The sequence below is a fragment of the Oryctolagus cuniculus genome, chromosome 20, assembly GCF_964237555.1.
Source record: "Oryctolagus cuniculus chromosome 20, mOryCun1.1, whole genome shotgun sequence".
In the NCBI taxonomy this organism is placed as follows: domain Eukaryota; kingdom Metazoa; phylum Chordata; class Mammalia; order Lagomorpha; family Leporidae; genus Oryctolagus; species Oryctolagus cuniculus.
The window spans coordinates 37,602,475-37,628,909 of NC_091451.1; the positions used below are offsets into that span (position 1 = coordinate 37,602,475).

General features: G+C 58.2%; 1 protein-coding gene across 7 annotated transcripts in view; it reads left to right on the top strand.

Annotated features, from left to right (window-relative positions):
- The window catches only part of SLC24A4 (solute carrier family 24 member 4), a 145,401-nt gene that overhangs the window by 73,150 nt on the left and 45,816 nt on the right, over positions 1–26,435 (top strand). For 5 of the 7 annotated variants that reach the window (XM_051826440.2, XM_051826439.2, XM_051826441.2 and 2 more), the window contains 7 exons: positions 12,372–12,448; positions 17,757–17,831; positions 18,742–18,826; positions 19,918–20,021; positions 20,615–20,689; positions 23,617–23,642; positions 25,585–25,638. In XM_051826440.2, the coding sequence (XP_051682400.2) occupies positions 12,372–12,448; positions 17,757–17,831; positions 18,742–18,826; positions 19,918–20,021; positions 20,615–20,689; positions 23,617–23,642; positions 25,585–25,638 (496 nt within the window). Of the gene's footprint in view, positions 1–7,011; positions 7,638–10,709; positions 10,900–12,371; positions 12,449–17,756; positions 17,832–18,741; positions 18,827–19,917; positions 20,022–20,614; positions 20,690–23,616; positions 23,643–25,584; positions 25,639–26,435 lie in introns of those variants that run through there. The other 2 variants (XM_051826445.2, XM_051826444.2) reach the window with 2 other exon arrangements.

Genomic DNA, 26,435 nt, shown 5'->3' on the forward strand with positions numbered 1-26,435 from the left:
AGGGGGCGCGGCTGCCGATCTCGCACGTGGGACTCAGGAGCGCCCTGGACGAGTCAGAGCGTGAAATGGACCTGACATGGCCACTGCCCCTGGTTCTTAAGAGCTTGGCCAGGCGGGGCTTATTTTCACTGCCCGTGCACCATATAAAGGGTTCACAAGTCGACAAATATGAGTATGGGTGTAGGGTGAATTGTTCACCCATCCCCAGAGACCTAGAAGTCCTGAGCCCTGGTGCCTGTGACCTGATAGAGATACAGGGGTTTTGCAGGTGTTGGTAGTCTAGGTGGGCTCATCCTGGATGAGGTGGGTCCTAAATCTATTGACCAGTCGTGGGAAGGCAGAGGCAGGCACTGGAGTGAGCTGTGCCCACAAACCAGGAAACGCCACGGACGGCCAGCAGTCACCAAATTCTCCCTGAGTGTCAGGAAGGTTCCAGCCCCACCGGCACCATGATCCAGGTTCCCAGTCATCGTTGTGAGCAGTGCTTTGCCACAACCCTCCTGGGGAGCCCTGTTGTCAGTACCCCACGACCAGCGTCCCAGGTGTGCCTGGCCGGGCTCTGAGGGTCGGAGACATACCCAAGGTCAGCACCCCGGGGCTCGCCAGGGAGGGCATGGTCCCCAGCACCGTGCACAGACTGCTGACTGCAGTGGCTGATGCACCTGCCTCTACCAGCTGCAGCTTTCCCGGGGCTGGCATGGGGCCCGGGCCCCTCAGTAGGTTGGGTCCTGTTCTTGTTAGTGACGGGAGATGGCTCAGGGGGCCCTGCAGTCTTGTTCCTGACAAAGGGCCGGGGTCCCCACTGCTTCCCAGCGTTCTACAGTTGACCTCTGACCTCCAGACATGAGTCGGCTTTTCGAGCAGACCCAGCCCCAACTCTGTCTTCTCGGGGGGCGGTGTGGTGGTGGCTGGCGTGTGCCACGTGCATGTGCGTGGCTCTTGTTACTGCTGCATCTTCGCCATGAGCAGGCTGGCATCAAGGAATCCAGTGGCGAGGCTGGCGGGTCTGTGTGGGGTGTCGGGTGGACATCCCCTCGTTGAAGAATAACTTAAACACAGTAATACACAGAAGTGGTTCAGTGTCGTGTGAGCTTTGACAAATATGTGAGCATACAGCTGTGTCACCGCCAGCCCGGTCATGATCTAGAATGTTCCTGGAATGTTCTATCAGTCCAGACAGCTGCTGGACCCTGCCCCAACCCCAGCAGTTTTGGTTCCTTGGTTTCAGCTGTACTTGGGCCTTGTGGAAACAGAACTGGACTGTCCGTACTCCTTTGTGCCGGCGGTCACGCGGCGTGTGTTCATAAGCGTCCCTCTCTCGATAAACCGCAGCAGGCGGGCTTAAACATCTTCCCTAGGAGAATGGCACGGGCCTGTCAGCAAGCCCTTGGAGAGGTGGCCGTGGCGGGGAAAGCATTCCTCCACCCGCTGCCACTGCTCTGATGGTTTGGGGATACAGGAGCCCCTCACAGGTTCATGGAAAAATGGAATGAAAAGATAAGTTAAAAATTGAAATCCTGGGGGGCTGGCACTGTGGCGTAGTGGGTTAACGCCCTGGTCTCAAGCGCCGGCATCCCATATGGGCGCCAGTTCTAGTCCCAGCTGCTCCTCTTCAGATCCAGCTCTCTGCTGTGGCCTGGGAAAGCAGTAGAAGATGCCCAAGTGCTTGGGCCCCTGTACCGCATGGGAGACCAGGAAGAAGTTCCTGGCTCCTGGCTTTGGATCGGAGCAGCTCTGGCCATTGCAGCCATCTGGGGAGTGAACCAGCAGATGGAAGACCTCTCTCTCTGCCTCTACCTCTCTCTGTAACTCTGTCTTTCAAATAAATAAAAAATAAACCTTCAAAAAAAATTGAAATCCCTGCACTGCTTCATCATGATACACACATTTCATGAACTTTTCAAAGACCCATCTTGCACATGGATTTCCAGATCTTTTGGCATCAAAATAAACTTGTGATTCTATTGTCTACAGTTTCTGACGTCACCCCGTGTTTCCTTCCAGGTCTTTCCCTTTGTCTGTCTGTTTGGAGCTGCGAACAAGCCGCAAGGGACGGTGTGCGTTGCTTTTTCCCGTTTGTGACGAGCAGTTTTTCCACTTGCAGGCTCTGTCTCCCTTTAGCTCACACTTTACCTTACACGCCCACGAGGGCGGGGCTCTGGCCTGTGGCTCTGCTGCTGCCTTCCCAGGATCTGCAAGGAGCCAGGAAATATTTGTGGGAAGCCCAGAGGGAAGCATTCAACTACACAGGGTCGTCACAAAGTTCATGAAAAGCCATGTAGAGATTTCAAAACCATCTGCACCAAAATCCACTTATCTTTTAATTCCATTTTCTGCACCCTTCTTGGAGTAGCCTCGTATCTAACCATTATCACCTCCCTGACAATCAGTGCTTTCCAGGGTCTTACGATTAGGGATAGGAAGTGTTTCCACAGACATCGTTCCCCCCACCCATTTTAGAACATTTATTTATCTGAAAGGCAGAGTTACAGACAGAGGGAATGAGGGGCAGAGTGAAAGATAAATGTCTTCCATCTATGGGTTCACTCCCCAAAAGGCTGCAACAGCCAGGGCTAGGCTAGGCTGAAGCCAGGAGCCTGGAGCTCCATCCGGGTCTCCCACGTAGGTGGCGAGGCCCCAGGTACTCGGGCCATCTTCTGCCTTTTCAGGCACATTAGCAGGGAGCTGGATTGGAAGTGGAGCAGCCAGGACTGGAACCAGCACCCAGTATGGGATGGTGGCATCATAAGCGAGGGCTCAACCTGCTGCCCTACAAGCCTGGCTCCTCCTCCCGTATTTGGAATGATGGCCTTAGAATAAACTCCAGATGAGGAATTGTGTCAATGAGAAGAAACCATTTTTGGCTCTGGACCAACAGCTGTGTGCTGTTGGGAACTGCGTTATCCCGATTCCGGTCTGGGCTTGGAGCGAGGCTGCCAGGGGGTGTTTCCCAGGCTCCTCATGGCGACTGACCGGTGGATTCACGTGGCGGGCACTCAGGGCACTGGGTGCGTAGCAGGCCGCGTGCGTGTATTTGCTGGTGTGTTTTCTGTGTCGACCTTTGCAGCGTGTGGAGATAAATCACAGATGGAATTACCTCCCGTGGTGATCCCTGTCTCTGATCAATACAGCAAGGCTGCGTATGGCCCCGTGACACTGGCCCAGCGCTGACGTGGGGCCGTGGCCAGGCATCTTTGTCTCTGGCTCATGTCCGTGTTGAGTGTGTTTCTTTCTTTTTTTTTTTAATATTTATTTATTTATTTGAAAGTCAGAGTTACACAGAGAGAGGAAAGGCAGAGAGAGATAGAGAGAGGTCTTTCATCTGCTGGGTCACTCCCCAGATGGCCACAACCACCGGAGCTGTGCTGATCCGAAGCCAGGAGCCAGGAGCTTCTTCCAGGTCTCCCATGTGGGTGCAGGGGCCCAAGGACTTGGGCCATCTTGAAGTGCTTTCCCAGGCCATAGCAGAGAGCTGGATTGGAAGTGGAGCAGCCAGGTCTCCAACAGGTGCCCGTATGGGATGCCAGCGCTTCAGGCCAGGGTGTTAACCTGCTGCATCACAGCGCCGGCCCCGAGTGTGTTTCTTGTGGAATGTTCTGGCACATGTCATCTGGTGGCAGTGGGGTGAACAGATTGTCCCACGGCCCCGTGACAGCGCCCCACCCAGGACAGGACAAGGGCGTGGATGTGAGCAAAGGTTCAAACGTGAGATGTCTGCTTGGAGTTTATCGTGGCGAGGGGGTTGGCTGCCACCACCACGGAATGTGGCAGACACCCAAGGTCAGCCAGGGCCATGGGGTGCCGGAGGAAGGCTCCATGTGCCCCGGTCGGACATTGGTGGCCTGGGGTGCTGCAGGAGCATGGACTGGAAGCAGTGCCTTTCACGTCGTGGGTTTGTAGGGTGTCTTGGTGTCCTCGGGCTACTGTGGCCCAGCACCAGAACCTGGGAGACTTAGCAGCGAAGGCGGCAGAGCTTGGGCCCTGCCTGGCTCCAGGCTCCTGGTTCCTGGCTTCTGCCTGACCTCGCCCTGACTGTTGAGGGCATTTGTGGAGTGAATCTGTGGATGGGCGGTCTCTCTCTCTCTCTCTCTCTCTCTCTTTCTCTTTCTCTTTCTCTTTCTGCCTTTCAAATAAAATGAAAAAAAAAAAAAAAAAAAGGAAGGGTGATTCAATGTTGCCAGTGGGGTGGGCCAGGGGTGTTTGACATCAGGGCAGGTGGGAGAGGAGGGGACAGTAGGGATGTTAGGAGCGTTCGCCCCTGTGGCAGTAACAAGCCCACTCCCCTCCTTGAATGGGGGAATAAAAAAGCCAAGCCAACAGCGTCCGGGATCTCGGCAGCTGTGGGTTCCGAGGAGGTTACGCGTGGAGAGAGCGGTGGCCTTCGGAGGCTGCCCGTGGTGGCGGTCTCTCTTTCTCGTGGTGCTGCGTCGCTTTCGGAACGCGCTGTGAGCAGGCGAAGATTAAACTCTCTCGTGCTGGCGAAGCCAGTGAGCTCATCTCGTTATTTTTACTCCTGTCTGGGACCCGAGGGCGTTCTTCTAAAGTCAACACCACGATTGTTGCCCGAGAAAGGCAAGCACTCAGCTGGGGGCGGGGAGGGAATCGCCCCCTGGGCTCTCGGCTTCTGCGCGTGTGTGGTGTCTCAGACACGCACCTTATATAAGTTGAGATGATGGAAAGTTGAAGCAATTACAGCGACTTCCCAGCCTTCCAGCCCGGTTCTCATAGTTTCGGCGTCAACGTCAGAGCCGAGAATGTGGGGTTATTTTTAACTGGGAGAGAAAGCGAAGAGAATGGCATGCTTCGAGGCAGCCTTTTTCTCCCCCACTTTGGAAACAAATTCGATTCCCAGTTGACATTCCCTAAAGAGAATCAGCCGCCAGGAAGTGCATCTCCGGGTGGGGCCCTCGTGGAAGGAGCCACTCAGGGGCAGCCGGGTGGGTCCCCCCGCCTCCTGCAGAGCCCCTGGCACACGCACTCCAGGGCTTTGAGTAGAGGACATAAACCATCTGCTGGTTTATCCCCTAAGTAGCCACAATAGCTGGGACTGGGCCATGCTGAAGCCAGGAGCATAGCACTCCATCTGGGTCTCCCACGTGGGTGCAGGGGCCCAAGTACTTGGGCCATCTTCCACTGCTTTCCCAGGTGCATTAGCAGGGAGCAGGATTGGAAGTGGAGCAGCTGGGACTTGAACCCGTGCTCACGTGGGCTGCCAACATCACGGGCAGCAACTGAACCCACTGAGCCACAGGCCGGCCCCCTCCCTCTTCTGATAAAGCCACCAAGGTACAATCGGGGGCTCCCAGGGATCACTTTCCTCCCAGGGACTTTCCAGAGCCCCTCCCCTCCAACACCGCCATGAGGTTTCTGTCTGCTTAATGCTTCACATTGGGGGTGAAATTTCCACACGCAAAGCCTTGGGGGCGCTCAAACTACAGGCAAACTCTAGCAAAGGCCAGGCACCCAGCTCCTGGCGGGAGCCAGCGCACAGCCTGGCCCCTGTGGCCGCAGTAGAGAGAACACTGGCGTGACCCTGGCCAGAGCGAGGCTGAGAGGCCGGCCCTGCCAGGCGGTGCAGCCCTTGACAGGCTATCTGGCCCTTATGCTCCGTGTGCACTGGGAAGCGCGTGTGGCTGCCGCGTGGGAGGGAGAGAGGCAGGCTGAGGCAGGCCCGGGAGGTAGCTTAGGAGGTCAGCACCCCGCTGCTGGGATGGCGGAGGAGGGGCGCACAGGCCCAAGAGCAGCTTAGGGGTGAGAGGGCCAGCACACTGCGGGGGCTCCGAGCGGGCGGGCCTGGCAGCCTTCCGTGCAGGACACAGAGGCTGCTGTCAGTGTTTTACACAGAACAGAAGTGAATGCCGGGTGTTTGATGCTTGTGAAACTCCAGGAAAGGCGACAGCAGTCCTTGGTCTAGATGCCTGGGCGCTCCCGAATGCAGGCATGGAAATCCAACCCCCAGGGGTGGCGGGGAGGTATGGCCTGTGCAAGATGAGGTCAGGAGGACTCCACTTTTTTTTTTTTTTTTGACAGGCAGAGTGGACAGTGAGAGAAACAGAGAGAAAGGTCTTCCTTTGGCCATTGGTTCACCCTCCAATGGCCACTGTGGCCAGCGCGCTGCGGCCGGTGCACCGTGCTGATGCGATGGCAGGAGCCAGGTGCTTCTCCTGGTCTCCCGTGGGGTGCAGGGCCCAAGCACTTGGGCCATCCTCCACTGCACTCCTGGGCCACAGCAGAGAGCTGGCCTGGAAGAGGGGCAACCGGGACAGAATCCGGCGCCCCGACCGGGACTAGAACCTGGTGTGCCGGCGCCGCAAGGTGGAGGATTAACCTAGTGAGCCGCGGCGCCGGCCAAGGACTCCACTTTGAGGGCAGGGTTAGTGCCCTTCTATTTTTGTTAAGATTTATTTATTTGCAAGGCAAAGTGATGGACAGAGAGAGGGATCATTCTTCCATCCCCAGGTTCACTCCTCAAATGTCTGCAACAGCCTGGGATGGGCCAGGAGCCCAGAACTCCTTCTGGGTCTCCCACACAGGTAGCAGGGGTCCAAGTACTTGGACCATCTTCTGCTGCCTTCCCAAGCCATAAGCAGGAGCCTGATGGGAAGTGGAGCAGCCATGACTCGAACCCAGCACTGTGTTGTGGGATGCAGGCATGGCAGGCGATGGCGGAACCTACTGCACCACAACGCCAGCCCCAGATTAGTGCCCTTCCGGGAGAGCTGCCTTGCTTCTCCCATCACACAAGGACACACAGAGAAGGCGCCTTCCACCAGCCAAGAAACAGCTCCAGACACCGAATCTGCCGGCACCATCATCTCGGACTTCTCAGCCTCCAGAGCGAAACATCTGTCATTCCCAAGCCCCCCAGCTCCGTGTGTTATGTTACAGGCTGAGACAGGTGGGACGGGGCGTGATGATGACGGGGTGATGACGGGGTGTGATGTCCTTCTCCCAGGCAGCCTGTGTGCGGATAAGGAAGTGGGTCTGCTGCCGAGAAAGCATCTCCGTGCTTACCGCTCTGTGACCCGGGTTGCCATGGCAACAGCTGCAGGGAGACCCGCCTGCCTCTCTGGGTTGGCAGAACGCATTACGGAGTCAGCAGTGTAGGAGCCAGGGAGGCAAAGCAGGCAGTGCACACCAGGCACGCCCTGTCTGGTATCCCCCAGGGGCAGGTTCGTGGCAGGAAGGTGGACACCAAGTGCCTTCGCTGTCCTAGCGGCATGAGCTACGAGGGAGGAGGGGGTTTCAGGGCCACTGCCAGGGTTCTCTCGTGCAGACGGAGAGGGCTGGCGTGCCATTCCCTGAGGCCAGACACAGGGACTTATGGGATGGCCGAGGAGTGTATCCGCTTGGCCTCTGAAAGTGTTAGGTCTTAAGCTCGGGAAAAAGTGAAATTTAAGAGATACCTGCAGAGAGAGGATATGGGAAAGAGGGCTCAGGATGAAGCCCTAAGAACACAGTGTTCAGGGGTTCTGTGAAAGCAGGGGTCCCTGCCGAGGAGACGGGGCACGAGACGAGGCTGTGGGGTCAGAGGAGCTAAGTGGGAACGTGTCCAGGACGGTGAGGATGGATCCTGAAGCATTTGGCTAAGTGAAGGACACCACATCCGAAAGCTTGCACGGTCTAGGATGGCACGGGTAGGACATTCTGGAAAAGACAGATTACAGGGAGAGAAACAGATCCGTGGTTTCCGTGGTCGGGGTGCAGGGAGGGTGGATGACAGAAAGTCAGCACGAGGCAATCTGGGGTGCGGTGGAGCTGTTTTGTCTCGTGGGTGTGACGCTGGGTACGACTTTGCGTTTCTCAAAGACCCGACAACTGCACACTGCGGAGAAGGGATGCTACTGTATGAGACAGACAGACAGACGGCTGGGGTGGAACTGAGCTGGGGATGTAACGTACGTTCCTCCTTTACAGAGCGCAGCTCCTTGAACAGAGCACACCCCTGGCCCCGAGTGCGCACCTGTTGTGGGTAAACGCCCAGGCGCAAGCAACTTAGCATTGGTGGGGGTGGGGCGTGGGCAGCCTGGGTTCTTCTCTCCCCGGTGCCTGACAGCCTGTGACGCAGGCAACTCCTGTGGCTCCTCAGGGCTCTCTTTCCTCATGGAGACGGTGGGAACAGCGGGCTTCCCAGGGCTTCAGCGGGAGGCTGCAGGGCTCTAAGCAGTTACCATTGCAGCCTTCAGCACCTGGCACTGCCCCTCTTCCCACGGCTGGCGGCATGTCCCTCCCCTCCCGGAAACCACCAGCCTCAGGTTTGGTCCGCTCTCCACCACATGGGCCAGCTTCTCCGTGCACCTCCAGCCTCTGTTTACCGGCACGGGGTCACACACGGCCACGGAGCTCAGCACCTAGCCCAGTGCCTGGCACATAGTAAATGCTCAGGAAACATGCTGGCTCGTACTCTTTCAGGATCAGGGTGTTTCCCATCTTGATAGCGTGCTGTGGGCGTATTTGGCTCTCTCTGAAAGTGAAGTCAGTGCCGAGATGAGGGGCTGCCACCCTCGAGGAGGCTTAGGGACGTGTCGGAATCTCACTCAGCAGTGCCAGAGTGCGCAGTCTGCCGGGTGAACACAGGAGTAGGCGATGAGAACCGTCAGCAAGGGTGACAAAAGTATGGTGGCTTGAAGGGGCAGTGCTAAGTCACAGCCTCCCCGGGGCCGTGCTTGTGTGAAAATGGACAAGCACGCATGTGCCTTGGGTGCTGGGTTGTGTGGGGTGCTGGGGATTAGAGATGCTGTGTCCGTGGAGCCCTGTGATGGAAGGAAGGGGACAGGCAGGCGAGAGCTCCCCCCAGTGCCCCTGGGCCCTGCACACAGAGGGGCACAGGTGCATGGGAGGGAGGCAGATACCTGGGGTACGTAGAGGGGCGTGTCCAGGACCAAGTGTGATGCAGAAGCCACTTCTCGGCACCAAGCTCCCAAAGCAAGAGTCTTCCCGGGGCTGGGGAGCAGCTGCCTTCCCTCCTGCCCTCTGCCCTGGCCCCTCCCAGGTCTGGCAGGTGCTGGGATCATCCTGGCCCAGCTCCACCTGCAGATCCAGCTCTCTTCTCTTCACCCACAGCGCCCGCCTTTCGGCAGCTTAAAGGCTTAGACGTGACCTTGAAAGCCGTGGTGTGCTCTGCTGGGCCCTCCCTCCACGCTGGCAGGGATTGAGCACTCGGCTCAGCCCCGCGCAGATGTGTGAGCATCATGCCCTTGAACTTGGCCCAGGGAGGTTCCTGATCCCAGCAAAGTCCGTGGGAGGAGGAGGATGCACCAGCATCCGGATTCTGATCTATTGCTCTTGCTCACCCCCTCTTCCCTGTGAAATCCATTTCTCCTTCTCGTCATGTTCATAAACCAAGGCTGCGTGTCCCCTGGACTGGGGGGACAGTCGCACCTGTAAATTAACCATGCTCAGAGTGACCGGCAGCCTAGATGGGCTCAGCACAGTGCCCGTGACAGTCACTTAATCCATGCAACCCCCAGGTGTGTTGGGACTCCCATGCATGCAAGCCCTGGAGGTGTTAAGCTATTTGCCACAGTCAGAAGGGGCGGAGGCACTTCCTGAACCCCAAGTCCAAGGCCCTGGGCCCTGCCCAGGAGGTCTCCCTTCAGAGTTGTTGCTGAGGGTGGGAGGGGCAGAGGCCCTGCTGAGCTCCTTGGCTGCTCTGTGGCCCAGCCCCCAGCTCCCCTCCAGTTTCTAGAGGAGCCACCTCCCAACTGGGGCGGGACCTGGTCCTGGCTCCCAGCCACCAGCTAGGGAGGAGGAGTGGCCGGCTGCCTGCTTGCGACCTTGGGGTCCGTGCCAGCCGTGCACAACAGCAAGCTGCCTCCTCTCGTCCTATGAGAAGGCTTTATCACTCTTGGAAGCTGTTCAGATGCCCAGAAGACTCGCGGCTCAGCGCGGGTGCTCGATCAATGCTTGTTAAAGAAACTTCCCGGGTGGAAACCCCTCCTCTCGCAGCTTAACTGGGCCCTAAGCTCTGAAAAGACTGCTTTCCCCAGTGACCATTTCTTCCTCTTGCATTTGCTGCGGATCGCCACTGATGGGCAGGTGGCCAGAGAGGTTAAACGACTCAACCAGGGTCTCACACACACACAGGGTGTCTCTCTCAGTCCCTCTCTCTCTCTCTCTCTCTCTCTCTCTCACACACACACACACACACACAGGGTGTCTCTCTCAGTCCCTCCCTCCTCCTCTCTCTCTCTCTCACACAGGGTGTCTCTCTCAGTCCCTCCCTCCTTCTCTCTCTCTCTCTCTCTCTCTCACACACACACACACACACACACAGGGTGTCTCAGTCCCTCTCCCTCTCCCCCTCCCCCTCTCTCTCACACACACACACTCAGACCCTGGTCTACAGTGCGGCTCCACCTCCCAGGTCTGGCCTCTGTGTCTGGGTACCCCGAGCCAGTGGCATTCCTCTCTGAGCCCCAGAGGGACGTGTGCACGGCCACAGTGCTTGTCTCCCGGGTTCGGGGTGCACCCGGGAGATTGGGCAGGCACAGAGGATGTTGGGTCACAAGCAGCCGGGGGTGCCACTGGTTAAAGCCACGCCATGGAAGGCATCCGCTGTCCTCCACGGCACTCGGCCCACATGTGGGGGCGCAGGCCGAGGTCTCTTCCTCCCAAGGACAAAGCCATTTATAACCCAAGTCCCCTCCCTGCGGGAGGCCGGGTGCTGTGTCCTGGGCAGCAGAGAGGCAGCAGGACTTTAAGGCTCAGAGAGTTCCCAGGCTTGGATAATTATCACCAGCTCTCAGAACACCGGTTTGGAGACGCGGGAGAAATGTCTGTCATTCCCGACAGCTCCGTTTCTCCTGGAAACAAGATCCTGGCCCCGGGAATGCTGAGCCTCCCCCTCCCCCTCCCCCTGTGTAAGTCTCCACTCGGAGCCGACACACCTGGACGCAGGTGAGTGCCCCTGAGATGGGGGGGAGCGAGTCCATTCAAGAAATGCGATTACAAGAGAGGAGTGAGGAACCTGCTTCTCGTTCAACGCTGCTTGTTTCTACGTGGGTGCGTTTTCTTGGTGTCCAGGGGGCTGGTGTTTTCTGTGTTTTGTAGGGAAACTCTGACCATAAAAATCAGAAGAGTTTCCAGATGAGGGGAAAACAGTCTTTTCAGAGCTTAGGGCCCAGTTAAGCTGCGAGAGGAGGGGTTTCCACCCTGGAAGTTTATTTAACAAGCATTGATGGAGCACCCACCCGCGCTGAGCCGCGAGTCTTCCAGGCATTTGAGGGACTTCCAAGGGTGATAAAAGCCTTCTCATAGGATGAGAGGAAACAGCTTGTTTTTGTTGAGATTCTACCACTGGCTGGGTGTTCAGCTTAGCGGTTCAGACTCCAGTTGAGACACCCGTGTCCCATATCAGAATACCTGGGTTCGAGTCCCAGGTCCAGCATCTGACTCCAGCCTCCTGCTGATGCACACCCTGGGACACAGTGCTGAAGGCGCAAGTAATTGAGTCCCTGCCACTCACCCGGGAGACGTGATTGAGTTCCTGACTCCAGCTTCAATGTGGCCTGGCCCGGTCATGACCACTGCAGGCATCTGGGGAGCGGACCAGCAGATGGGAGTGCTGAGTCTGTCAGTCTGTCTCTCTCTCTCCCTCCCTGCCCCCTCCTGTTCTGCCCCAAATAAATAAATTTAAAATTGTTTAATTTACCATTTTTTTAATTTAATTGCTTGTTAGGGTCTATTGAGAACCCATCGTGAGCCAGGCCTGGCGTCAGTACTACAGGTGCCACAGGGGATAGGGCAGTGTGGCTCCCTGCCTTCTGGAAGGTTCTGGTCCGGCTGGGGGATGAGGACCAGTGGGGTCTGCAGGGGTCTGACTGGGACTTGTGGAAATGATGGCTCTTTGCGAGGGTGGGTGTCTCCATCAGTCACCTGGGTGGGGGAGGTGACGAGGGGCCATCTCCCCACTCCTGGGGGGCTGGGGTTTGCTCAGGGCTGCTGGGGGGTGCAGGGATGGTTCTCAGCCCCTGCACTTTGGTGTGGAGCTGCTGGGTCACATGATGGCTGCCTACGTCACCTTCTGAGCCGCCGCAGGTTTCCTTCCAAAGCTCTGCCCTCCTGTGTTCCCACCAGCAACGTTGAGGCTTCCGATGTCCGCACATCCTCGCCAGCCCTCAGGTGCAGGCCACCCTGGGCATGTGGAGTGGCTTGTCCCTAACCCACAGCTGACTCACAGGTGCTAGGGTATCAGTGGGCAGTCAAGTACCCAGCAGACCTATGTAGGGGCTGGTCTGCCCTGGCCTGAGAGACGCCAGCCCTGTCCCGGTCACTCTGACACCGGGTGGGCTCTGCACTTCCTTGGGGGTCTCACAGACGTCCAGTGAGGCTCCTGCCCGTGACTGACCCTCTGCTGTCTCCTCTTCCAGCCATCCACGAGTTCCCGGCAGACCTGTTCTCCAACAAGGAGCGGCAGCACGGAGCCGTCTTGCTGCATATTCTTGGTGTAAGTGGCCTGGCGCGTGCGACGTCCCTAACTCGTGGCAGGTGGATCTGCTGCCCCAGAGCCAGCATGAGAATGCGAGTTTTGGCTGCGCCTCATTTCCTGTTTGTGTGCAGTAGAGAGGATGGCAGCGACTCCAGGTGCAGAAGTGGGAGGGGTGTGGGTCAAGGGCATCGGGCATTGTGAGGCACGTGGTTAGTCCTCTGAAAATGCTCACTGCCGGGACACCCTTGGCTGCCCAGAAAATGTAGCCTGGGTGCCCTTCCTCTCGAGCGCCCCTCTCTGCACCTTGATGATGAGCGGTAGAGGTCAATTTGAAAAGGAGTAGTGGGCTCAAAGTTCAATGAGGCACTTGTCTTCATGACCCTGGCCTGATCTGGCTCACTGCCTGTGTTTGTCGATAAAGTTTTATTGGAACACAACCCCCCCTTCATTTCTGTGTCATCGCCACTTCTTGGGCAGAGCTGGGTCGCACCAGAGAGTGGGTGGCCCACAAATCCAGAGATGCCTGCCCTGTGGCCCTTTACAGGAAGGTTGCTGCCTCGGGCCTGAGGTTTGGGGAAGCCAGAGCGGTGAGGCTTGGCTTTCCTCCTTTGGCTCAGCCATGCCAGATCTCGACCACCCAGCACCAGCCGCGTGCAAATCTAAACCCAGTCGAGCCTTACTCTGTACAAGAGAATTAAGAAAGTGAAATCCGGGCTTCTCACCTGGAGAATGGCAGCCCAAGGGCGTGAATGGTGAGGTTTTAATGAGCAGGACGAGCCACTACTGAAGATGAGGGTTCGAATGAGCATTGCAGGCAAACTTGGAATTATTCCCGTAGCAGAGCCGTGATCCGCCTCGTGTCTGGGCTGTGCTCCCTGCGTTCCACTGAGGGCTGGGGTCTGCGATGCTGCAGCCCTGCCTCACGGAGCTAAGGCAGAACCTTTTCTTGCTGATGGCCACTTGGGACGCCTGTGTCCCCTGTTGGAATGCGTGGGAATGAGTCCCAGCTCCTCTCCTTCAAATCCAGCTTCCTGCAGATGTGCAGGGGGGGCAGCGGAGGATGGCTCAAGTCCTCAGTCCCTGCCACCCCCACAGGAGACTCGGATGGAGGTCCGGGCTCCTGGCTTCAGCCTGGCCCAGTCCCAGTTGTGAGCATCTGGGGAGTGAACCAGCAGATGGGAGACTCTCTCGCTCGCTCGCTATTGTTCTGCCTTTCAAATATATAACAGTAAAGAGAGAAACTTTAAAAAAAAAAAAAAACCATTTTTTTCCCCGAGTCTGAGCATACCCCATGAATTTCGTGGGAACCCTTAGAGCAAGGATTAACCAAACTGTGTCTGGAGCCGAATCCAGCCACCCCTATCCTTTTTTTAAATTTTTTTATTTTATTTATTTTTTTATTTTTTGACAGGCAGAGTGGACAGTGAAAGAGAGAGACAGAGAGAAAGGTCTTCCTTTGCCATTCGTTCACCCTCCAATGGCCGCCGCGGTGACACACTGCGGCCGGTGCACCGCGCTGATCCGATGGCAGGAGCCAGGTACTTATCCTGGTCTCCCATGGGGTGCAGGGCCCAAGCACTTGGGCCATCCTCCACTGCACTCCTGGGCCACAGCAGAGAGCTGGCCTGGAAGAGGGGCAACTGGGACAGAATCCGGCGCCCCGACTGGGACTAGAACCCGGTGTGCCGGCGCTGCAAGGTGGAGGATTAGCCTAGGGAACCACAGCGCTGGCTACCACCCCTATCCTTATAAATAAAGTTTTATTGGCACACAGCCACACGCAGTTATGGCCGCTGCTTTCCTACTCTGGTCAGTTCATTGGAACAGAGACCATTGGATCAGCAAAGGCTGGAATAGTCCTGTCGGGCCCTCCTTTGTCGGTGGTGCTGCCAAGTTTTCCGGCTCTCCCCGGCTGGTGGGACGGAAACCACGGCGCCATCTTGGGCCCTCTTTGCTCTCCAGTGTCTCTGAAGGCGTCCTGGGGAGGTGTTGGAGGAGTTGCTGTGGGTGTGACTTTAAGTCAGAATTCTGAGACCGGGGCGGGCGCACTTCCCTTTACCCACACTCCTGCTGGTTTCCCCTCTTTCTCCCCACCCCCACCCCGCACCCGGGAGGTAGGAAGTCAGATCCAGGGGCGGTCAGCCTCGGATGCCGTGGCCACAGCTAGCGCGTCCTCCTCGCTACGCAAGTGCAGTTGATTAGTTGCGAGTCTGTCGGGTATCACGTCGTCTTGGCTGAAGCACCTGGCCTTTCTCTCTTTGCCAAACAGGGCAGCCACACGTTGTTCAGTGGAGACAGAAATGGCTTCCCCAGTGCTTAGACTAAAACCCACCTCCTTCCTGTGGGTCCTGGCCCTTTCTCCCGCTCCCACGTCGCCATCTCCCTTTTCCTCCCCACTCTGTGACCTTGCTGTTTCTCTGTGCACCAAGCTCACCGTGCCGCAGGGCCTTTGCACTTGCTGCTTCCCGGTAGTGGCAGCTACTCTGTCTGCTTGTGTGTTCCCACCGAGGTAAGTTTCAGGAGATGGAGGCTTTTCCTCGCACCCCCTAAACTGTATCCCTGATCCCTGGAGAGCTTCCTGGCCCCGCGGATGAACTCAGCAAGCCATGCGGATGGCTGCATAGACGGTGGGGCAGGGAGAGAATCTGGATATTGAGGTGTTTCAAAGGCCCCTGCTCTGTTCTTTTTTCTTTTAATAAGGATAGCAGGGGCCGGCGCCGCAGCTCACTAGGCTAATCCTCCGCCTGCGGCGCCAGCACCCCGGGTTCTAGTCCCAGTTGGGGCGCAAGATTCTGTCCCGGTTGCCCCTCTTCCAGTCCAGCTCTCTGCTGTGGCCCGGGAGGGCAGTGGAGGATGGCCCAAGTGCTTGGGCCCTGCACCGCATAGGAGACCAGGAGGAAGCACCTGGCTCCTGGCTTCAGATCAGCTCGGTGCGCCAGCCGCAGCAGCCATTTAGGGGGTGAGGAAGACCTTTCTCTCTGTCTCTCTCTCTCACTGTTCACTCTGCCTGGTCTCTCTCTCTCACTGTTCACTCTGCCTGTCAAAAAAAAAAAAAAAAAAAAAAAGCAGGGCATGTGTGTGTGTTAGTGTGCGTGCGTGTGCGTGTGTGTGTGTGTGTGAATTTTACTTGAAAGGCAGAGCGACAGAAATCTGAAAGCCAGTGGTTCAGTCTCTAAACGCTCACAGCAGCCAGGGCTGGGCCAGGCCAAAGCTAGGAGCCCAGAGCTCCATCTGAGTGTCCCACGTGGGTGACAGTGACCCAGCTCCCTTGCTTTCCGGGGTGAGCATTGGCAGGAGCTAGAATCAGGCAGGAGGCACAGCTGGGACACCAGTCTGGGCACTCCAGTGTGGGACGCGCGAGTCCCAGGCAGGTCTTAACAGCTGTGCCCGGTGCCCGCGCTGTGACCTGTTCTCACTCCATCACCAAACAGATGATGAAGGGCCGACAGACGTGGCTTCTCCATGCCAGATTCGGCATGGAATCAAGTCTTTGCTCCATGCCAGTGCTTTGACCGCGTGCCAGCGTCAGGGAGCAGCCCAGGGTGTGCCGGCTGTGGATTCCTTGGCCGTTGGTGAGGAGGAGCCGCCGTCACTGAAGATGCAGGGAGCGCGGGGTGATGGTTATTTAGAATGCTCCCCGGGGGCTCTGGTGCTTCCTCCTGGCCTTCGGGGCAGAGACGGCCTCTGGGAAACAGCCGCTGTTTTTTTTTTTTTTTTTTTAAAGATTTATATTACTTATTTGAAACACACACACACACAGAGAGAGAGAGAGAGAGAGAGAGATCTTCCATCTGCTGCTTCACTCCCCACATGGCCACTACAGCCAGGGCTAGGCCAGGCTGGAGCCAGGAACCAGGAGCTCGGAGCTCCATCCGGGTCTCCCAAGAGCAGCTGTTTGAAGAAAAACCGTTGGAGGCAGGAAGAAACCATCGCATCCCGCCCTCAGACTCGGCACTCCCGACTTCACCTCCGGGCACCCACATGGGTGGGAGTGATTCTGCAGTGGGCGTCTCACTCGACCCGGTCCCCAGACCGCCTGCCTGGAAAGTGTGAGCTCCAGGGGTGGTGGGCACCGTCCCACAGGACTGCCCCACACTTCGCATGCCAGGTGCCAGGCCCACGCGGTTCTGCCCGAGCTCTGGCCGGCTGGCCGCAGACGGGAGCATCTCCTTCCTCAGGTCTGATTAATTTGCTGGCACAGCAAGCAGAGAGCGGTCCTCCCACACTTGCCCCTTGTTCTCAAGATGTGACAGAGGGACACAGAGGAGCAGCAGGTCGGGGAGAGGCCTGGGGCAGGCAAGGAACCGTCCATGGATGCACACCTGGGAGGCAGTGGAAGATGGCCCAAGTACTTGGGTCCCTGCCACCCACATGGGAGACCCGGATGGAGTTCCTGGCTTCTGGCTTCAGCCTGGCCTTGCCCTGGTCATTGTAGGCACCTGGGGAGTGAGCCAGTGATGGGCGCTGTCTCTGTGCATGCGTGCGTATGTGTGTGTGTGTGTGTCTGTCTTCCAAGTAACATTAATAAACCAGTGTTCATTGAAATGTATATTATAAAAAATGCAGGGATTTACATTGTGGGGAGGGGCACCAGAGCAAGCTTATCATTTAATTCCGTCTTCCTGTGAGCGCTTTGAAGTTCTTTTGAATGTGGGGAGGGGGCGTGGAGCTTCCGGCCCGCTCTAGGGCTGCGCCGTGCAGGAGTCTCCGTGCGTGCAGCTGCCCAGAGGCTCCCCGGGGCCTGTCCTCGGGGTTTCTCCCACGTAGGCCCGAGAGACAGCAGCAGCAGCCGCAGGTGGTCAGCTCAGCCTCAGCCCTGCCCCCGCCCACAGCACGCCGGGCAGTGGAGCTGAAGCCGCATCCAGGTGCTGTTGCGCGGCCTCCAGCCACCAGCCGTCCTTTCGCCTGGAGAAGACCAGAATCACTCGGGAGAGCCTAAGGCTGCCTGTGCGCAGGGAGCCAGGGCCAGGGACCTGATCCACGGCAGAGAATTCGTTAGTTTATAGAGAGAGGGAATGTTGGTGCGGACAAATTTGAAATCAGTCTGCATTTTCCGTGAGCTCTTGGGAGCCGCCTCAGATGGCTCGTGATGTCGCGTCCCGGGGAGAGAGCGGCTGGAGCCAGGCGTCCCGGGGAGCAGCTTGGCCTCGGTGCTAAGCACCTGCTCCTCAGTGAGGAGACGGAGGAAGCTCAGCTCTGTGGTCTGGAATGTTCCTGTGGGTCCATGTGCCGGCCTGAGCCCCAGCAGCCTGGCTGGGGCAGGGTGGGCCCTGGGCAGCAGCCCCAGGAGTCCTCGCTGACCCCCGCGTCCCCGCTCCCTCTACAGGCTCTGTATATGTTCTACGCCTTGGCCATAGTGTGCGACGACTTCTTTGTCCCATCCCTGGAGAAGATCTGCGAGGTACGAGGGACGCTGTGGTGGGGCCTGGGGCTGGGGGCGCTGGAGGACGTGCACACGACAGGCGGAAAAGGCCCGGCTGGCGTGGGAGTTCCCGGGGGTGAAGACTGACAGACAGCAGGCATCTAGCGATTGCGTGGCGGTTTCCAAATGAGCGCCGGCAGGTGCATTCTGTCCCAGGCTTGGCCGAAGGGACACTCCCCGTGTGGCCTCCAGGGCCTCTGGTGTGGTGGGAGAGCCCAGGCAGGCCCGGCCCCTGTGCCGAGCACCTCCTGTCTCCCGTGCAGGGAGCAGGAGCCAGGCCTTGAGGATACTGGGCTGCAGTGACTCAGGATCCACTGCGCTCTGACCCTTGTGGGCCAACACTTTCTCCTTTGGATGATTTGATTTTATTTCTGCCTGTAGTCCAGACCCCACTTTCTCTCTTGATGCTGCCTTACTCTTGATTTCCAGTCAAAGAAGGAAAACTGCTTTTGTCTACAGGAGAGAGGCAGTATCTCTACTGGGGAGAAGCTGGGAGGGCTTCATGGAGGAAGTGGTGTTGGGAAAGATTTCAGAAAGTACCTAGGAGAGGGCAGGGTGTTCTGGGAGGAAGGGATGGCCGTGGCCAAGGCAGGGAGGAGGCAGGACAGGAAGGGGCACAGCTGGGAGTCTGCTGCAGGTGGTCGGCTGGGCTCTATGGCAGAGCCTCTGGGGGTGCGAAGGTGGCTGGGCTCCCACCTCGGGACCCGTGCTTCATCCCAGCCTCTGCCAAGACCAGTGCTCAGACCGTTCTGAGAGAGAGGGGCAGATGGGCGAGAGGGTGGGGCTGTGAGTTGAAGCTGGGTGCAGGACCCCAGGGGGGGTCTGCCCTGAGGAGCGGGCTCAGGCCACGGCTCTGCCCCCTAAGGCTCCGGGGCCGCTTCTGTTGTAGAAACTCCACATGAGCGAAGATGTGGCCGGCGCCACCTTCATGGCTGCGGGAAGCTCCACGCCAGAGCTCTTTGCCTCCGTGATTGGTAAGAAAACTGCGCCAGCCCGAGACAGAAGGGGGCATCCGGCGCGGTGGCCCAGGCCGTGGGCTTCCTTCCGCTCAGAGCCCCGATCTTCTCTGGGAAACTGGAGAACTGCGGAGACGGGAGTCCTGTTTCTGGGGTGCGGGGTGTGAATGGGTGTGAGGGTTCTGGGGGAGGTGAAACTGTTCTGAAATTAGATTGCCATTTTGGCTGCACAATTCTGTGAATACACAAAGTCCTTGGGAGGTAGAGACTTTCAGTGGGCGCCTTTTATGACACGTGAATTGTTACTTGACAAAGAAACGGGAAGGTCTGAAACTGCTGCTGTGGCGTAGCAGGTAGAGCCGCCGCCTGCAATGCTGGCATCCCAGATGGACACCGGTTCAAGTCCTGGTGGGTGGCTCCACTTCCAATCCAGCTCTCTGCTATGGCCTAGAAAAGGAGCAGAAGATGGCCCAAGTCCTTGGGCCCCTGCACCCGTGTGGGAGACCCAGATGAAGCTCCTGGCTTCTGCCTAGCCCAGCCCTGGCCATTGTAGTCATCTAGGGAGTGAACCAGCAGGTAGAAGATTCCCTCTCCCCCTCCCCCTACCCCTCCCCCCCTCTGTCTGTCAAATAAATAAATAAATAAATCCTTAAGGAAAGAAGAAATGGGAGGATCTGAGCTGGTGGGGCCCCTGCACCTCCCTGGCTTTGCTGCTCTCTCTGCCGTGTTATCTTCATCATTTGAGAGACAAAGCGAGAGAAAGTTCCCATCCCCAGTTTGCTCCCCGGATGCCCACAACAGCTGGGCCTGGGCCAGGCCAAAACGGGGAGCCGTGAACTCAGTCCAGGTCTCGTGTCGGTGGCAGGGGCCCAATTCCGTGAGCTGTCACTGCTGTCTCCCAGGCTGTGCGTTAGCAGGAGGCTGGAGTTGGGAGTCGCAGCTGAGTTCTGAGTCCGGGCACTGTGAAGTGGGACACGAGTGTCCTAACTGGCTGCATGCCCACCCGGGGGGACTCTTAGACGATAAGAACCACACTCAGGGCTCACGGAGGAACGGGCAGGCCCAGGCGGTGCCACTGAGGGCCGGGATTTGTGCCTGTCCCCTCCCAGGCGTGTTCATCACCCACGGAGACGTTGGCGTGGGCACCATCGTGGGCTCTGCCGTGTTCAACATCCTGTGCATCATCGGGGTGTGTGGATTATTCGCGGGGCAGGTGAGTGCCTTCTCCCAGCCTGCAGGGGGCGGGGATTATGCTTTCATAAAGAGAGTGGGGGCCATGGCCAGGACGCCCAGGGCCCAGCGCGTCGGGACCAGTCACTCCCTGTGGCTGCCACCGCGCCCACTTCCTCTTGAGTGAAGACCAGCAGCGACCAATCCAAGGGCAGACCCTCACTGGACAGCAGTCGCTGGGCAAGCAGTGGCACCTGCAACCCTGGCCCTGAGACTGAGGACCTAGCATTGGCCTTCCCGGCAGGTGCCAAGCTGGCTTACGGCTGGGATCCCCTGGGAGGTCCCCAGAGCCATAAGGGGATGTGAGACTTGACCTCAGAGAGGCAGGCTCGTGGGTGAGGCCTGGCAGGAAGGGTTGGGCAGCCAGCGACCCATGAAGGTGCCAGTGGTGGGTCGAGAGCGAGAGCCTGTGGTGCCCACCTGGGAAGCCGGCCCTGGAGCAGAGTTGGTTTTGCCATCACTTGGTTTCATTGTGTTCCCAGATGAAACAGGGCAGGGGTGGCAGGAACGGCTGTTAGGAGGGGCCCGTGGTCCGTCCCCTGCACCTGCCAGCCGCTGACCGCCCTGTGCCCGCAGGTGGTCCGTCTCACGTGGTGGGCCGTGTGCCGGGACTCCGTGTACTACACCCTGTCTGTCATCGTGCTCATTGCGGTGAGTGGGGCCCCTGCCCTGGGATGTGGCAAAGGCACAGAACCCCTCCCACGCGGGGCCCTGCTGCCGGAACCTCAGAGCACCGACGCCGGCCGATCGCCGTGCGCCCCTCCGCCAGTGCTCCCCGGCCGCGACCTCCCGGGCGGCCATGCGCACAGACTAACACCAGCTTAGGGGCTCCTGCCCCCCGGGGTGCTGCATCAGTGGAGGTTTCCCAAAGCAGTGAAGGCCTCCTGATGAAATTCTACGAGATGGTGAAGTGCAGGCATCCCTTCGTGTCCGTGCCAAGTGCCCTACTGGGGAGTTGAGTGCTTACAAAATACTTTGCCTTGGAAGGCAGAGTCAAGCGAGAGGCTTGGCCTCTGTTTCAGTATCCGGCAGGTGGATCAGAACGTTCGTGACGCGTGCGCAGTGTGGGCGGAGTTTATCAGAACGTTCGCGACGCGTGCGCAGTGTGGGCTGACCGCCACTGGGCTCACATGTGTTACAGTACGCCCTCCCTGGCCCTCGATCGGGCTGTGAAAACTCAGCCCCAGCAGTGTCCCACAGGACCCCCTGCTGGTGGTACCACCCCCCCCCCATTGGGGACCACTTCTTAGAGTTTGGGGAGCCCCCTGCCTGCCTGAGACACTGTCTCAGAAGTGGCTTCCCAAAGCGCTGCCTGTGTGTGCTGCCCCGTCTCTCCTGGCACCCCATGTAGGGTCCCTTGTGTCTCCAGAGACGGGGGCGGGGGGCAGCCCTCTCTGCCTCCTTTCCAGCTGGGGCCATTGCAGGAGCCTCCCCAGGGATGGATAGAGATGAGAGGGGCTGCGTTGGGACTTTGGGCTGGCACCATTAAGCAGGCGGAGAATCCGATGAGTCTCGCCTGCAGCCCCTGGGGTGGCGGTCGCCTGTCTCCGTGCGAGTCCAGGGAAGCCGATGGTGTAACTCCCCCGGCGAAGGTCTGAGCGCCCAGGGGTGGCCGCTGCGGCTGCTGCTGTAAGTCCCAGAGGCCAAGGGCCCCAGCACCTGGACTTGTCACGCCCGAGGGCAGGCAGGGACCGCTCCCAGCTGCAGTGGAGAGGAGGCACGCTCGCCTGTCTCTGCCCTTGGGCTCTGTCTGGGCAGTGCCAGGCAGTGGGAGGGCGGATCTTGCAGGTCTCTCCTGGAACAACCCTCACAGACACACTGGAAACAGGAGGGTCTTCCAAAAGTGTGTAGAAAAACAGCGGGAAGAGGGGCTTCACCTATGTAACAATGTTGGAATCCATGCATAGTTCTCAGGAACCTCCATGAAATGCCCTTATGATGCTGTCCCAGCTCTGGGTGCCTCTGAGCCCAGCCAGGTTGACACCTACATTAACCTTGACATTGAGCAATGGCACTCCCCAGCCTCCCTTCAAATTGCACAAGCTGGACCTTGGAGTTTCCAAAGGGGTTACTCTTTCTTATCAAGAAAAATAGGGGGCCGGCACCATGGCTCACTTGGCTAATCCCCCGCCTGCAGCGCCGGCATCCCATATGGGCGCCGGGTTCTTGTCCTGGTTGCTCCTCTTCCAGTCTAGCTCTCTGCTGTGGCCCGGGAAGGCAGTGGAGGATGGCCCAGGTGCTTGGGCCCTGCACCGGCATGGGAGACCAGCGCGCCGGCCATAGCAGCCATTTGGAGGGTGAACCAACAGAAGGAAGACCTTTCTCTGTCTCTCTCTCTCACTGTCTAACTGCCTGTCAAACACACACACACACACACACACGCACACACACACATATGCCCACATGTGCCATTTATTCATATATGCAGATGGCTTTTCAGTCTTGAAATTTAAAAAAAAAATTTTGGAGAAGCCAAGAGACAGACACATAAAGAAAGATGCAGCCAGACTCCCATCTGCTGGTTCAGGCCCCAGATGTGTACAGGGGCTGGAGCTGGGAGCCAGCAGCACAGTCCAGGTCCCATGTGCAAGGCAGGAACCCAACTACGTGACATCACAGCTGCGTTCGCGGGCAGCTGGGGTCAGGAACCAGAGGAGGGTGCTGAACCCAGGCCCCCCAGTATGGGACACACGTGTCTTAACCGCAAGGCCGAGTACTCATCAAGCAACCAAGGTTTCGTTATGTGGATTTATTTTTACTGAAATACTGCATTCATGCCAAAAGTGCACACGAGTGCACAAATGAGTATTTTGTCCTCTGAGCACTGGCTCCCAACCGGCACTGAAATCAAGAGAACATTGCTAGCACCACTAGAGCCATCACTATTCCCCCCTTCTGTTTCGTTTTCTGTATGTGGCAAAGAAGAGTATATTGCCATTTACATGGTATGTTTTAGCAAAACAATGTTTATAACTAAATACCAAATGATATGATATCCATGCAATTTTTAGACTCTAGTAATTTCCACAAATCGGAGAGAACAGGGCATGTTTGGTTTTTTTGAGTCTGGCTTGTTGCACTTAGCAGGGTGATCTCCAGGTGTATCTACTTTGTGGCAAACATCAGGATTTCATTCTTCTTTATGACAGAGTAATATTCCATCCCGTCTCTGTACCTCGTTTTCTTTAAGCCTTGTGGAAGGGTGTCTGGGTGGGTTCTGTGTCTTAGGGGTTGTGAGTTGAGCTGCTATCAACCTGGGAGTGCAGGTATCTCTTTTACATGCTTCCTTGATGTTAGCAAGTCTCTCCCATTAATGAGGGGGGGACTCTGCGGGGGCAGCCCCCAGCAGCTACGTGGGAGTCCTAGTGCCCAGGCCATCTCTCCTGGGACAGCCACATGTCAGCATCCTGCTGGCCCAGGTTTCAGCTAAGGAAAGGTGACCTTCACCGTGACCTTCTGTAGTTGAGGGGGGGGCCAGTGGGCGTTGGCGCTGGGGGCTGGGGGCGGGGGCTGCGTTGTTGCTTCTTCTGAATAAATATCCCCCCCACCCCCCCACCCCCATTTCTTTTGCCTTTCAGTTCATATATGATGAAGAAATCGTGTGGTAAGTTTCTTGTCTATTTCTCACTGTTCTATTCTTGGTTTCTTTCCAGTGTCTGTGTGTGTTGGGTCCGCTGAATCTTTAAGATTATTTTTACAAACATAAACCTGTTAAACTGTGAAAGTGAAAAGGGTGTCGTTCTGAGCGACCATGCCTTTATCCTTTCAAAATGAGAAGAATAGTTCTGCGCACTGCTGCTGTCCTGGGAGCTGTGCAGACCCGTGTAGAGCTGAAGTAGTTGCAGAGTGAGGAGCGGGGCTGATAGGGAATCCGGGCGTGGGTCTGTTCCTGGTGGGGGGGGGCGTGGGTCTGTTCCTGGTGGGGGGGGCGTGGGTCTGTTCCTGGGCGGGGCGGGGCGGGGGTCTGTTCCTGGGGGGGGGAGCGTGGGTCTGTTCTGGGGGGCGGGGCGTGGGTCTGTTCCTGGTGGGAGGGGCGTGGGTCTGTTCCTGGGCGGGGAGGGGGGAGCGTGGGTTTGTTCCTGGTGGGGGGGGGCGTGGGTCTGTTCCTGGGCGGGGAGGGGGGAGCGTGGGTCTGTTCCTGGTGGGGGGGGGCATGGGTCTGTTCCGGGGGGGGCGTGGGTCTGTTCCTGGTGGGGGGGGGCGTGGGTCTGTTCCTGGGCGGGGAGGGGGGGGGCGTGGGTCTGTTCCTGGGCGGGGAGGGGGGAGCGTGGGTCTGTTCCTGGTGGGGGGGAGCGTGGGTCTGTTCCGGGGGGGGCGTGGGTCTGTTCCTGGTGGGGGGGGGCGTGGGTCTGTTCCTGGGCGGGGAGGGGGGAGCGTGGGTCTGTTCCTGGGCGGGGGGGGGGGAGCGTGGGTCTGTTCCTGGTGGGGGGGGCGTAGGTCTGGTCCTGGGTGGGGCGTGGGTCTGTTCCTGGGCGGGGGGTCGTGACAGGCTTCCTGCTGGGGCAGTGAGGGAGGGATGAGGGTCTTCAGCAGCGCAGGGACAGCCGTGCCACACAGAACAGCCTGACGCCAGATCCCTCCCTCACACCCTATGCAAGAACAAATTCCAAGTGAACTGAAGATCTTACGGCCAAAAGCAAAATGTTTTAAAACTGTAGAAGAAAAATAGGGGCCTATCGTTAGGACAGTGAAGTAGGATTGGATTCCTGAATTAAGATACCGAAAGCTCACGCTTCCTAGGGTGTGGGGGCCTCTTAGCATCTGTCAGCCAGAGAAAGTTCCAGGCTGCATGCTGGGAGGATGTTCCGATGATCTGACCCGAGCAGTGGGTGCCGGGGGCCCAGAGAGGCCTGCAGGTCCCACCCCTCCCCACTCCGCTCCTGGGTCCCACGTTCTGTAGATGGAGCTGGGGCTGCAGAGGTTTGGGGGTCTACAAGTTCCTCTCTGGCTCTGCTGGCCTGAGGGTCCCTTGTCAGCACAGGAAGCCTCCCCCGCCCCTGCCCCCACCCCACAAATGACTGTAGCCCCTGCCTGGCACACAGAGGGCCTCCTACATGTTTGTCACATGGAGCTTGTGTGGCTCCTTGGGGGCCCGTGGTCAGAGCTACAAAAACCCCCGCTGCCCATGGGGTTCGGCTGCACCCACGAGAGAGCAGTAGCAGCATGTCCCAAGGCGACCCCACTGTGCTGCCATGCCCAGTGGACAGCCACTGGTGGCCCTGGCCCTGGCCCTCCCTGGCCCTGTGTTAAGTCAGCTCTCAGCCCTCACCCCAGCCACTGGGCCCCTTTCTCCTGCACCCAAAGCCCCTCCTGTCCTGACCAGGATCTAGGTTTTCTTGGGATTGAATCCTGGGCCGTGGCAGGCTGTGGAAGCCCCCTCAGCGCATCCCTCTCAGGCTCAGGACAGCCACGCGGTGGGAGGGGTGGGCTTCTCAGCCCCTGGGCCTGGGCGCTGGTGGGGGAGGTGGGGCAGACATCCCAGCCTCCTCGGCCCCCTGCACTGTGCAGCCCGCATCTCTAACCTCATGCTGCTTTCTCTCTTTGAGGTGGGAAGGCCTGGTGCTCATCGTGCTGTATGTGTTTTATATTCTGATCATGAAGTAAGTGCCTCTTCGCTTGCCCCTGCGGGTTCTTCTGCAGCGACAACAACACGTTCCTTTGAGAGGCAGGCAGGGCGTGTTCCCGTCCGCGGGTTCACTCCCCAAATGCCCGCAACAGCCGGCGTGCAATCTGAGTTTCCCACGTGGCTGGTGGGGACTCGAGTGCTGGAACCATCACGTGCCGCCTCCCACTGTGTGCTCAGCAGGAGGCTGGAGGCAGGCAGGGAACCCAGGCCCCTGCTGTGGGACACAGGCGCCCTAAGGGACATCCTCGCCCTGAGCCAAGTACCCACCCCTACCCTCCTAGACTCTGCTGGCTTGCCCCACAGCCCACTCCAGCCTTCGGCTACAGCGAGGGAAATCCTTCCGGCTAGCTAGGCCAGCCCGGGTTCACAGTGGGTGTGCCCAGAGTTGGGAAGAGGTGTTCAGACACCATCTTGGGCAGTGCTGTCTACACCCGGACCAGGCCAGCCATGCTGAGTGGCAGGTGCGTGTAGGATGAGGCCGCTTCCCAAACCTGTAGAGCAAGGACATCCATCCTGCCCACTCTGGGCAGCTTCTCCCTGCCCAGCGGAGCCTCTGTTCCCTGCCACGTGAATAAACTCCTTGTAATTCCACCCCGTTCTTTACCAAAAGCCGGGCAGCGTCACTTCTGCTCCAGGCTTCGTAAAATTCCACTTCCTGGCCCAGCTGCAGGGAGCACCACCCGTAGAACTGGGGACACCTGAGGAGGAAGTTAGTTCTGTCCCGGGCTCTGGCATGGATGGACCTCGAAAACACCACGCCAGGTGCAGGAG